This window comes from Falco punctatus (assembly GCF_963210335.1).
Source record: "Falco punctatus genome assembly, chromosome: Z".
In the NCBI taxonomy this organism is placed as follows: domain Eukaryota; kingdom Metazoa; phylum Chordata; class Aves; order Falconiformes; family Falconidae; genus Falco; species Falco punctatus.
In genome coordinates this window covers 27,535,929-27,550,377 of record NC_137586.1, presented here as the reverse complement: position 1 = coordinate 27,550,377, position 14,449 = coordinate 27,535,929, and the positions used below count along the sequence as shown (strand labels likewise).

General features: G+C 38.3%; 1 protein-coding gene across 6 annotated transcripts in view; it reads right to left on the bottom strand.

Annotated features, from left to right (window-relative positions):
- Positions 1–524: 524 nt before the first annotated feature.
- FAM169A (family with sequence similarity 169 member A) overlaps positions 525–14,449 on the bottom strand; it is a 38,057-nt gene continuing 24,132 nt past the window's right edge. For 3 of the 6 annotated variants that reach the window (XM_080373323.1, XM_080373322.1, XM_080373324.1), the window contains exons 11-13: positions 12,474–12,636; positions 11,449–11,655; positions 525–10,699 (exon numbers count right to left, since the gene is read on the bottom strand). In XM_080373323.1, coding sequence (XP_080229449.1) covers positions 10,157–10,699; positions 11,449–11,655; positions 12,474–12,636 — 913 coding nt within the window. In that variant the 3' untranslated portion in view covers positions 525–10,156. The remainder of the gene's footprint in view (positions 10,700–11,448; positions 11,656–12,473; positions 12,637–14,449) is intronic. The other 3 variants (XM_080373326.1, XM_080373327.1, XM_080373325.1) reach the window with 3 other exon arrangements.

The window sequence follows — 14,449 nt, the reverse complement described above, 5'->3', positions numbered from 1 at the left end:
TTCAGGCTGAAGAATTGCAGCTCTCACCCTGTTGTGTGACAGATGCTTTAATCCCTCAATCATCTTCCTGACCAGGTCATGTTTTAGACCGTGAACTCTGGCCAGGAAGTCAAGCTAGCTGCTTTTGTACCAGCTTTCAAACTTCTCTTACACTATCTGACAGAGACAAAACAGATAAGCCTCTGTTTTAAGTTCTTGTTGCTTTACCCTTTACTGCACATTAACAAATAACATGAACAGAATAATTTTCTACAGCTGTCTCAAGAACATCACTACATTTTGTGCTAAAAATACATGACTTGTTGGCTGAATAACACAATTGTTGCACATAAAATGTTTTAATACACCACAATGTAGGGAGTTGGTTACAGCATTTCTAGTTGGCTTGTCTGCAGCAAACTACGCCAGTAACTGCTAAGTTTACATCATCTTGCATAGGTTGTATAAACAGCAGAATGCATGCTGTAACATTCAGAAGAGCCTATTCTGCACCCTTTTTCATAAAAGTCTTACACATAAGCTAATTAAGTACAGGAAATTGTTTTAATTAATAGAAGATTTTTCAATTAATAATCTTTGACCTTTTAAAGCTCCTTGGAAGCAGATTGTAACATTATGCTAGTTCTAGTGAACTGAACCACTTTAAAACATTCTTCCTGTACAGCAGAAAGGACTCGAATACTAAAACCCAAGAAAAAAATAATCACAAAATATAAGTTTAATTACTACTTCAAAATATTCCAAAAGCAGCCAAGACAGTACTAAAAAAAGGAAAAACTATCACTGTAGCAAGACTTAAGTACAATACTCTAGAATAGCAATACATCTTCAATAAACAGAGTATCACTAGTTTAGAAAACATCTAACAACGCGTTTGTGAACAGAAATCTAGAGGTGTATCATCCTGCAAATAAAATTTTAGAATGGTCATGTAAAGCAGAGAAGCTGAAACTTAGGCCTATTTGTTGCTATGTTTAACTTAGTGCTGATGACACTGTCAATTATCAATTTGATTACAGACATCTACAAATGAAATGGTATTCAAAAAGCAATAAACAAGGGTCAGACATAATTTCAGGTAAGTTAAAAGCGCATTTGAAATAAGACATGTACATTTTCATGTAAAGTGCTATGAAGCATGAGAACAGCAAACAAGAATTCTGCATGAAATGAAAACAGACCAAAAAAGAATGGGGGAGAAGCAAATCAAATCCTGTTAACAAGCAGTACAAGAGACACATTTGAACGAATGTTGGATTCAAACACAAAACAATTTATCATTGCAGTGCTGAAGTTACAAATGAATGTTCTTTAAACTCTATTCCTAAACTATATAAAGCTCAAAAATAATACTGCTTGCTTTCACTGTACACATGTAGATCTACAGCATGTTGTAATAGAATTTGGTACAAACTTGTATAAAGTTGATGTTTTAATCATTGGTTGCTGGTGCAGTAAGATCTTAAAAATCTTTTAAGAATTTCATTGTAATAAGACAGACAGGTAGCAGACCAAAAAAAATTGCCCAAGCCTAAAAACCACTGGTTTTCCCAAGGTAAAACACTTCAGTCAATACAACTGCCAGGTAAGTTCCCTTGCATTAATGTAAAAGAAGGTATAGACTATTAAACTACTGTTCCAATGGGACAGTCAGTACAGCAATAAAAACTATTACTTAAAATCACTGTTAAGATTTTGCTACAGTCTTTACTGCAAGACGATTGATGCCAAAGATGTTGTTACAGAAATAAATGATGCCCTTTAGTTCAAAGTACTGCTGTGATCACAATTAGAACAGTGTCCAGTTTTCAAGAGTGTACTGGTTATCAGAATTGCTAAATGCATCCCAACTGTCCACATTCTGTACCAAACTGGCTATCAGCTACCATTTCAAGTGCCCCACATCTACAGAGGTATCTACTTAAGCATACTTAAAGATATGAATATTTAAAGATGTTTAGTATTTAAAACTGACTCACTGAAATGAGATCAGAAATCTCATTGTTCTCAGTAGAAAACAAGACCGACCCAATCTAATAATCTTGTTGTAATATTTACGTATTCAGTATGCAAATGTATTAAAAGAAAGATACTAATGGAATCAGTTCCAATCTAACCATGAAAAGTAAAAGCCAGATGACTGACATTACCTTCTCAGAAACACAGTTTTCCAACCTCACAGAGAACACAAGTGATAACCACACTTCTCAAAAATCCACCCAGAAGTAATTGAAATAACTGGGACTTAGTTTTCATAAGCAAAAGAACCCCTAACTTTTTGGAAGTGGATATATTTATATCAATTTGATGAGAAACAGCTGAAGGAGGAATGTGAAATGATCCAAGGAACTGATAAGGCTAACAGAACACCCTGGAGAGTTCAGCAGAACACAGTGACCCTCAGGAGTCAATGCTGTGGAACTAGGATTAAAAAAAAACATTTGCAGACCCACTAATTGCTCAGACAAACTACGCAAAAGTAACCTGTCCTCATCATAATATAATCATAACAGTAAAAGTATTCCCCTTGAGGCAGAAACTTTGAAAAAGTAGCCGCCCTGAACCTCTGGAACGTGCGCATTGTACATAGCAAGGTAAAAAGCTATAGCCGATCATGTTGTACAACTCGTGTTTGTTGAACTGTATGTAAACCTCCTGAAACCAGGAAAAGGTGCGCTAGCTTTGTGGATTTACTGCTCAGCACCCATCTCTGTGCAGGCATAAAATAAACAAATGTCTCAGCTCTGTGTGTTAATCAGCTTTTGCATACTGGCCGAAGAACCCTCATTTTGGGACGTTTTTGGTGATCCAGATGAGACAGCCAGCCATAAGGCCTTGCCTGGATTGTCGTCCCATCCCCAACAGTGGACCAGACCGGACAGAGCTCCAGCATGCGCCACCCTACTGACTGGGGACTCCTCCAGATGCTCTCTAAAGTCAAGGTGACAAGTGACTCAAAGATAATTTGTAATTTGCAAACAGAAACATTTGTATAAGGGCAAAAGGGGGTGAATTACTTACAAGTAAGTGTAAAATTTAATTATAAATTAGATTGCTTCTGTGGAAGATTAGGTCACATGTAGAGGCTTGGCAGGAGTGCCCTAATTGGCCAGGGAGTCAGAGATGAGTGCACACAAGGGAATTACCGACCTGGGGAGGGGGGGGCAGTGAGACCCAACAAATCTGAGTACTGGGTTGAAATGGGATCAGGCCAACCCATAATTACACCCTGTAGTCCTTTGGGTTGTATTTTGAAACATCGGAATAAGTTTGGGGGTGATATGATGACTACAGATAAAATGAAGAGATACTGTAACGACTAGTGGCCAAACTATAAATTGGACGATTATGAACAGGGGCCAGAAAACGGGTCTTTATAATTTAACACCATATTACAATTCATACTGTTTTTTCGTTGATCGAGGAAGTGGGACAAAGTGCCTTTTACTGATACCTTTATGACTTTGTACAGAGAACTAGATATTCAGAAGTGCCAGCTGGGGGGGAGATACATTGATGCTGTGCGTGCCAGAAAAGGAGTGTATGTGGAGACGCATGTATATGTAGTAAGAATGGGACTGTATGTTGTAGTGGGGAGGAACCAGAGGATGTACAACTGCTGGTGCCCACAGCCCCACTCCTACAGGGTACAAATTCAGAAAAATCACCATTATTTCAAAAAACAAAAGAGATGGGTGATAAAAATTTTAGTCCTGTTCCTAGCAGGACCAGGGGGCAAACCCAATGAATGAGTCAAGCACCTCTGAGATAAGCAGTGGGGGTGGAGGGCTTACAAGTTTTCGTACATGCCGTTTACGACCTCTTATTTATTGAGCTGGAAACTGTCAGTTCTTACTAGGAAAACCCTGACAGAATGTACTCGCTTTTGGGAACTACAACATTGATGCATAATCCCTATATAAGGTGAGACAGGGTCCTAAAGAAAGTCCATCAGATTTTTATGAAAGTTTTTGGCTACCACACACAAAGTAGATGGATTTAAATCCAGATGAGGAAGCTAAATCAGAAAATGTTTAACATGTTATTCATTGGACAACCATCACAAGAAAAAAAGTTGCAGAAGGTTGACAGGACAGGAGGAATGGTCTATCTTGCAGTTGATAGAGGGAGCACATGAAGCGTGTAAAAACCTAGAGGAGAAAACAGATCAAGAACAGACTAGGATGAAATTGCAGACATCTATATTGGCAGCAGCTGTAACCGAGACTGCTACAGGTAACAGAGGAACAGGTAGAGGAAGAAAAGGGGAAGAGAAAGAAGGGGGTTGGGAAGAAATCTGCAAGGTCAACGGAAAAACTAATGTCCCCACAGGGCAGGCAAAAGCAAAATCAGTTAGGAAGCACTGATCACGTTGGAGGGTTCAGATAACAAATGGAGAGCAGGCGAGAACACTTAAGGCCTCCCCAGCTGATCCCCTGGTTCCAGTAAAGCTGGGGAATGATACTATAGATTTTTTAGTAAGACAGTGGGGCCACCCACTCAGTTGCAACGAGTTGTAAAGGGCATCTCAGTAAAACTACGATCCCAATTGTGGGGGCAACAAGAAAAAGAACAGCTGTAAAGTTCTTACAACCTATGGAATGTATGATTAGAAATACTAAACTAATTCACAAGTCTCTATATATGCCAGAATGCCCCCTCCCTTTATAGGATTAAGACTCACTATGCAAATTGAATGCTCCAATAATTTTCTCTGAGAACTCCATACAGCTCCATATCCCACCTAATAAGGCTTGGCAAGCACAAGTTTGTTTGCTGACGGATAAAAGTTCAGAGGAGCTTGAAGAGAACATCCCAGATGGTGTATTGAATATGGCAATTCCTCTGGGTATGGGCTTCAAAGATACCAGGTAAAGTAAAAAATTAACTCAATTAAAATGGAACTGAAACCAGGAGTAAGACTGGTAAGAGTAATAATCTATTAGATTGGAAATATGTAAAAGATCTGAGCCTCTGAAAAATATTTTTGTACTATATAGACCGCTTAGAAAATGTCAGTCTGAGTTCCATACACGAGTCCCATCCATAAGGAAACCTCACTCTCAAGAATATTGACTAGTACAGGATCGAAGAGTAATAAACCAAGTAACAAAAGATACACATCCCACTGTACCAAATCCTTACACCTTACTGGTCTCAGTACCTGAAACCAATGCTTATTTTACTATGCTGGATCTGAAACATGTTTTGTTTTGCATTCCGGTGGATGAGTGTTTTCACCTTTGAAAGGGAAACCTTTCTACAAGAAGGCAGACACAGTTATGTTGGGCTGTTCTGATACCAGCAATGCCAGAGGGTTAATGTATAACCTTAGCATATGTATATCCTCAGTATGTGTACAGCCTTAGTATAATTATTAGATTGTAATCAAGAAGTCCTTGTATTACTGTAATTGTTAAGATAGTCATCAAGAAGACCTGGTATTGAATGGACAAGATTTATGATCTAACTTGAAAGGAACATCTAGAATGAAAGAAAAAACCGACTGAATCTCACGGAAACCTAGCAGGTTTTGCCAAGCAACATCATAAAAGGATGAAGATAACTGGGTCATGAAGTATTTAGACATTAATTTGGGTTGCAAAAGCAGCCCTTTGACTCAATTCAGAAGAAACTATGCATGTGCAAAAGGAGGGAATTACTGTAAATGAATCCGGGGAAGATAACTGAGTATGTACGTGACTTTGAATAATTTAATGCATATGTATGATTATACAGAATATAAGGAACAAGTATTCGAGTATAAGGTGAGCCCATTACCTGTGCTTCCAGCGCCATAATAAATAATGCTGCTTTTTAAACTTCAAAACAAGTCTCAGTTTCTGTGACTGGTCTTTCAGCAACACTTCCTCAAGGATTTAAAGACAGCCCTACTTTATTAAGTGAGCCATTGGCTGAAGCATAAGAGCAGTGGTGAAGAGATAGTAACAATGCTACTCTTTTACAGTACATGGACACCATTTTGATTGAAGTTGACACTGGACAAATCTGCATGGAAGCAACGATAAGCTTATTGAACTTTTTGGGACTAACAGGATACTGAGGACTAGCAGGATACTGAGTTTTTAAAAGGCAAGCTCAGAAAACAGAAGTTATTGTTTAAGGGCTCTGGAAATCAGGGAAGATCAAAGTTCATATTTATATGGGCTCTAAATATGCATTTGAGGTTCTACATGCTCACAGAGCTATTTGGAAAGAATGAGGACTAACGAACTCCCAAGGATAATGTTATGAAGTGTGGACAGATCCTAAAACTACTCCAAGCAATATTAGAACCAAAAAAGTAGGCATAATCCACTGCAGAGGCCATTAGAAAGGACTGAGAGAATTAATTCAGGGAAGTACAAAAACTGATTTCACTGCAAGAAGGGCAGCCTTGCATGAATAGGTAATTGGAGCCCTAACACCAGACAGAAAATTAACATGAAACCTCTCCAGCACTCAGAAGGAAAACCAATTGGCAGAAAACCTAAAATGCTCAAAGAATATGGAAGGATTGTGGGCAACTCTGAACCAAAAAGCCCTCACTACAGCCAAAATGATGAAAATTTTCCTCAAGAAGTAACATCAAGAACCTCACATGGGAGCTGATGCTATGTTAGGCAGCACCAAGAGGTATGCCACAGGGCCAAAAGTTCAGTAAGCACAGACACAACAGTTAGGAGATGCTAGATTTGCTCCACAAATAACCCCAAGATCCACAGGAAGCCACCAGCAGGCAAATTAAAAAGGGGCATAAGCTCTGGAGAATACTGGCCAAGACTTCTCTGAGTTACCAATATGTGGACAATGTAAAGTACCTGCTTGTCCTAATAGATACATTTTCTGGATGGCCAGAAGCTTTCACTTGCTGCAACAACTGGGCTGTGGAAGTGGTTAAAATCTTTAAAAAAATAATCTCTAGGTTTGGAATCCCTGAAAGTTTAATCCCTGACAATGGACCTCAATTTTATTTCAAAAGTAGCCCAGTGAATGTAAAGAATTCTCCAATTTAAATGGGATCTACATACCCTTGGGAGGCCACAGTCTAGTGGAAAGTAGAAAGGATGAGTTAAACCCTTGAAAGGCAAATTTCAAAGTTCTGTCAGGAAACCCAACTTAAACAGGTAGACATCTTAACAACTGCCTCAGCCAGGGTCAGAATTACCACCCAAGTAAGTGAAGAAGGAAGCCCTTTTCAAGTATTTTATAGAAAACCATACCCAGTTAGTAATATAAAAATTGGAGCAACTAGATGCATATCAAGGGAGAAGGAATAATGTAGGATACTTGCTGTCTCTAAGTGTTATCATCTTTACACAGGTAAAAGTAGCTCCCTCACTCAATCATGGACATTAATCCCCATAGGACGATTAAAAATAAAACTGACTAAGACTAATGAAAAACCAGATTCTTAAATTGAAAAACTGTTTATACTCATGTAAGATTAGCCCTTATTTAAGATATATTTTGAATGTGAAGAGCAGGGACCTAGAGATGAATGGATTTTACATCTTATTGTTGATCTTATCTAGACTTGAAATAATACTAACTTGATTTTACAGCTTATACAACTTTAGAAGAAATCTCAATGTAACCCAGATCACTACTTGTTTGCCCACTTCAAAGTCTGCTGAATCACCTGTGCTATGAGGAATCCTCACAACAATATAAGAAAATGTGATAAAGTGGACCTAATTTAATAAAGCGGTCTTTGGTCTCAACAATCACAACACAATGATGGTAGGATTAGAGAGAATACATAAAGACATTGTAATAGAAGACAGATTAATAGGATATATCAGAAAATATATCTAAGTCTCAAAGAGGTGAATTGATAAGCAGCTGAAGGAGGAATGTGAAATAATCTAAGGAACTGATAAGGTTAACAAGACAGACAGAAGACAGTGACCCTCAAGAGTCGATGCTGTGGAACTAGGATAAGAAAAACATTTGCAGACCCACTAATTGCTCAAACTACCCAAAAGCAGCCTGTCCTCATCATAATATAATCGTAACAGTAAAAGTATTCCCCTTGAGGCAGAAACTTTGAAAAAGCAGCCGCCCTGAACCTCTGGAGCATGCGCATTGTACATAGCAAGGTAAAAAGCTATAGCCGATCATGTTGTACAACTCGTGTTTGTTGAACTGTATGTAAACCTCCTGAAACCAGGAAAAGGTGCGCTAGCTTTGCTGATTTACCGCTCAGTGCCCATCTCTGCAGACATGAAATAAGTTTCTCAACTCTGCATGTTGATCTGCTTTTGCACACTGGGTGAATAACCCTCATTTTGCAACAATGAATTGAAGTACTCAGCAGACAAATGTTTAGTAAATCTTGCTCTAAAAATGGAAGACAAGTCACTATATACTGTATGCAACCACCCTTTAAGCTACTAGCTCACAACACCCCCAAATTCTTAGCAATGCAAGAGGTGTTTTCTAGCATTTTTTTTTTTAACACAATAAATCTTAGCAGTAGAAGAGAAGCCATACAGAAGTAAACAGAAGATTTGTCTTATGTGCCTTATAGAAAGTACTTGATTAGTTTTAGAGATGAAGGTTCACTTGAATGTTTATAAACAATCACAAAAGATCTTGAACAGTTACCAGTCATGGCATTCAGGAGTACCTGTACGTACACTGATAAGGCTACACAGCTACATGCAATAGTTCCAAGGAACTCAAGAGTTCACTCAGTAATCCTGTGCACTCTGAATCTAAAGTTTTCATATAAACTGTTCCTAACAGCTTTAAAAAGAAAGTATAGTACTTCATCAGCTGAAAGAAGTACAAATACATCTTACACGGTTAAAATATATTATAAACACGATTCAACTGCATAAGCACAAAATCCAAAACCAGATTCTTGCATCACTTCATAAGAGGGATAAAAGTTAAGACAGCATTGCAACTATTCAAGTGAACCTTGTACTCAGAAGTCCTGAACAGCAATTTCAAGACACTTGTATTTTTGAGACACTGCAGGAGACTAGTTCACTCACATTAGAAAAAGCACATAGCAGGACAAATAGTGGTGTGACTTCCCATTCTTAGAACCATTGTTCTTTCTCCTGGATTTTTTAACCCATTATGAGAGGAGCTTCATTTATTGGAAGAAACACACTGCAAACTAAGAATAACTTACTGTTTGACAATTAAGTGAAATATGATTTTCAGGAGAACCTCTGAAGGAAAACACATGAAAAGCCTGTTTTATTTTTGTTTGCATTCAAAGTTTAGTTGCTGCTTTTAAGAAAAGCTGTGAACTAGGAAACTATCATCTCAGAAGTGCACCCAAGTTAGGAAGAGAAAGTGGGAATCAAAGTTATTTGCAAGCAGTCACCTGGTAACTCCTAAAGGTGTAGAAGTTTCACACTAATGAATGTCACAACCATCTGAAAAACAACTCACAGGAGTCACACCTGGCAGACAGCATTTTAATAGTTACCCCACAGCACCAGCCTAGTATTTGGAAAATACAAAGCACTGCTTCCATTCAGACCAAAACGAGATAAAAAGTTGTCATACCCTTTTCCTGTAACATAACAATTAACCAAGTAACCACTCAAACACATGCAAGTAGTTAGGAATGCAGTTCAGACACTTCTGTATACGTACTGGAAAAACTTAGTTTTACCAAGATGCTCACTTTGGAAACTACAGATTGTTTACTTTGCAGGCATCTCTTAATCTTCACATAAAGAACTTCATTATTGGAGTGCTGTGGCAGAACTGCACTGACCATGTTTCTACTGACTCAGCTGTTCCAAGTTATTCTCAAAGAGAGAAGCTGTTGTTTTAATCTGCTGGATTACACCTTCTTGCATATTTTGAGACCTAGAATTACAGAATCTTACATTCTCTTAATCTCAATATGCAAACTGTTCCCTTTGCTAGCACAGTTTATTTATTCAGCATGTATCCTTTATAAAAGGAGGAGACTGGCTATTTACTTTCACACTCAGATAAAGCTTAACATCTAGTGGCTAAAAATTCAAAAACACTTGAGGAAAGGTGATGAATCCCAAGAGGAAGTCCAACCCAGAATTTTAAACACGTGTCCATGTCCCATATGGTTTAGTTACACCCTAGTGTTTTACACAAAATAATAACTTTCTTATAAATAAACAAATTAACAATCAGTATTTCATTTCTAAGCTGGCTTTCCTTTTTTCTTGAGTGGACCTTTGTAGCCTTTGGCCTTTCTTCGCAAGGTTCTCCGATCAACAATGGGCACCTCAATTTCTGCTTCCTCAGAGCTGCTGTCAGCAGCCCGCTCTGTTGTCTGCGTGTACTGAACCATCTGCTCAGGAGACTCTTCCGAGTGCTCTTCCAATTGGTTCTTCGGTCCTTCCTGTCCAGGAAGCTGCTGAAAAGAAACACCTTCAAGTTCAACCACTATCAAAGAGCTCTGACTCAAGCCAACAGGGGCCTCCTGTGAGTTGTGCCCTGCTTCCTCATTTTGATCTTCCAATGAGGAAGTTGTTTTGGGCAACATGTTTTCAGAAACAGATTCATCTACTGCTTCAGTTACCATAGAGCTGGGCAGGCCATTATCAGAGGGCTCTTCCTTCAATGCCAAAGCAGCTGCATTTTCAACGGCGATCTTTTCAGATTCTTGCTGCTCTTCAGTGCCCTCCTCCTCTACTAATGTACCTCCTTCTGCCAGCACTTCTGAATCAGTTGCATTTGGAACCTGAGGGTAAAGGGGAAGGGTGCCAAAACAACCAAAGGGAACAATTAGTTGAAGATACAAGAGGCTGAACTACTGCCCCTAGCTAGCAACCTCAGAAGGTATTTTGGCATTCAGCAGGTTTTAATACTACATGTACAGTCAATAAGTCAGTTCTTTCCTCCTTTTTGCATGAGACTATTTTGTGAACTGCTTTTGATACCCAGAGTTGCTCTCCTGTTTTCAAATTATTGAAAGGATGATTCAGGTACAGTAAAAACATTCTGAAATTACTCCCAAGAAAAAAAGATGTGTTTTATGTTTTAGACATACATAGTTATTTTGCAATCATAACAATCTGCTTTTGCACTATAAACAAAAAACCAGTAAAATCTGTGTCCTAGAAGGGTATTTTGCCAGCAATTAATTGCTTGTATACTTTTTCAGGGTAGAATTAGTAGACAAAGAAAGAATGTGGTTTTCACTCACATCCAACTAGTATTTTAGTGAGAAAGCTGTTTCATTACTGCCAGGGCAAACTGGAACAACGTATCTTTTTTTCACATCACATGCATACATGTCCCCGTTCTGCATATTAAGACACAAAACATTAGTATATTCTATTTACATCATCTGGCCTAGTAATTGCTTCTCCCAAGATTTCATATGATGGTAGCGGCTACTTTTTATCTGTTAATTAACAAAAGAAAAGCCACCAAGGTATGTACACTCTGAAGGAAAGATAACTTCACATTTTGCTTCAATTCTCTCACCTTCTCTGATACAGTCTCTTCTGAAGGTTTTGCCTCAGACTCAAGGATTAATGGAACACACAGTGTTAAAGGTTCTTCCCCTTGACCCTCAGGCTGCAATTCTGGTTCACCACATAGAACTTCATTTGCTGTTTCCTCTTCAGACGTAAGTGGGGTCTTACCCCCTTCTTCTGTTACCTCACCATTATGAGGTTCTGATGGAGTTTCCTAAAAAAAAAAATTTTTTTTTAAATACCATATTTCTAAATCAACCTTATGTCCAGCCATTGCTCCTCAACACTAGTGGGTGTATCTGTGATCTACATTTGCAGCTTAATGTGAGAAGCAGATAGCTCAGGTACCTAGAAATGCATAATAAGATGGCGGAGCACCTAACTTATCCTGCATGAAACTTCTGACCGTAGCTTATATACTGCCAGAAGCCAAACCAAGCTGTTTTTATGTGTCTCGAGCATACATCCTGCAATGGTTCCCTGAACCTGACATAGCGTGAGATCTACCTTCTCACCCACCAGTAAGAACATCACCTTGAAGGTATGGCTAGGCACAAAGGGTACTCAGATTTAAATTCAAGCTGTTAACAAGTTGTAGATAAAAGTTGAATTTAAACATCAAAGCAGGTAAGCTTTAAGCAGAGAACCAAAAAGAGCTTACAGCAGTCAAAGCATGCCAGCTATTGGCTTCTTTTTTTAAAAACTTACTAAGAGATACTGGATCAGATCTTGACCTTACTCCAGTTCTCCAGAATATATGAGTAGAAGAAATCAAATTAAGAAAGTTAGGTTGGTAGACAAACTAGAAATTCACCTTACTGAAGATCATATAACTATTATTCAGAGAAAGTATAATGAAATACACCCTAAAAGTAATTCTATACTGGCCTTAGTTTCTCAGATATACTTCTCAATGAAGCATCACTATGAAAATCAAAGAGTTGATAGTCACATGGATCAAGTAAGGACCATATTTAACAGAAACTGTAGTTGTATTCCAAATATCTGCTATCATTATCACATCCAGCTCACCTCCTTCTCACTCTGCTTCTCAGGGGGTGATACATGTAGCTCCTCTGATACAGACAGGTCTTCATCTTCAGCAATCATTTCATCATGCTCCACAGTAGCAGAATCCTCTAATCTCACTGACAAGTTTTCAGACCTTCCAGATGTGCAGGCAGGAAATTCCAGCCTGCAGGAAGTATTAAGATATATGTTAATCCAAAAGGATTAAAGGATGTAATTTTGGTGTTAATCAAGTCAGCAGGGAAATTCTTTCATGACCAATTATAAAGTACTGCATCACATGCTTGCCATTGGCAGTCAGAATCCAGAAAATTAAATGTCTAAAAATGGCTACCTCCTCATTAAGAAAAAAATCAATTAGAAAACATTGCTTTGGCCATTACAAAATGAAGACATCTATTTCAATTCTGTTTTATGGAAATAAAAGTTAGAAATGTAAAGTTATTTTAAATTTAGAAAGCAGTAATCTATTACATATTTGTAAGCCACAAAGGAGTAAGAAAGGATGCAACTTCTCACACTCCTACTGTAGAAACAGGCTAAAATCAAAGAGTTAAAGGCAAGTATGTTTGTATATTCAATGAATATACAATATACTACAAAGACCATGACTGGAATTCAAGGCAATAAACACATCATGGCCGAACAAGATAATATTAGCTAGAGATTAAATGAGCAAATACCTAAAAATGAAGTTCTGATGCACCTGATAGGTAGGGTGTAACACTACATCAAACATTCAGTTCTCATTTTTGAGATAAAACAGATGAACTGGAAGCATTGCATACAAGAAGAGAAAAAAGTACATGTAATAGATTTGCAGTAGGCTGCTTCACAATCTCATAGTAAAGGCAGTATTGAAGGGTTTTATTCCAGGTGCCAGTCTTGACATGAAGGCACTCTATAGGAGAAAGTCTCTGACAGAAGACCCTGCTGCATTTGCTATGTGCACGGAAGGACAGAACCAAGCCAATATCATGCCCTGTGGCCGTCAGGATTCCTCTTAGCTCTGCTCATAACCACCATGTTACACACCTTCAAAGGAGCAGTGGCACCTCATTGACTTCACCTTGCAAGGCCCAAAATACTGACACTGAGTAACAGGCTAGTCCTCTCACATGCCAACTAGTAACACAGCAAACTATTTCTCAACCTGTGGCAGTGTTAAACCATGCCATTGGGCCAGCACACCCAAGCTCTGCCTAGTTCCACAGAGCAATTTAAACACAAAGAGGTAGCTGTTTCTAGCTGAAGACCACAACCTCATGTGGAACCTTCCCTCCCAACTGACTATCTTTAAAGAAACCTAATGGAACAAGTTTGATGGAAAATCAGGTTATCTTCAGTTCTTCAAATGAGGTTTTTGGGGTTGCAGTGGATTTCTTTGGAAAAGAATAAGAGGGGGAGAGACATATATGGGGGGGAGGCAGGGAGTATGTCTATGAGCATACATATACTCACACAGAAAAGGGGAAGAAGGAACAATTTCTTTATTTAATAGCCAAAGTTCTGCTTTCTGGATGGAAGACAGTGCAAATTAGTACTTCAGGCCTTGCATTGTACAAATTATGGCACACAAGTGTATACATCCTCAAATCCCCACCTGAGAGTTATTACAAAAGGATAATATTCTTTAAAATAGACAACTTTTTTCCAGGATGTAAGTTTGGATATTATTGTTTTAAATCAGAATTTGTCTGAACAAAGCACTTTACTTTGAAGACTTGATTGCGCCCTGTAACTCTTTTGTTATCAAGTGATAAGCAGTAACCAGCTTCCAAACTAAATACTTATTTTACTGCAATATGCCACCATAACAAGAGGTTGGGAAGGGATACCTCTCCAAAAATCACACATGGCATTGTGGATACATGTCCACTTATACTATCACATGAAACTATGCTGCATGAAAGTAAAAACATCTACATTCATACAGGACTGTTATAATAGAACACTGTTAGCCCTCACTGTTTTCTTAC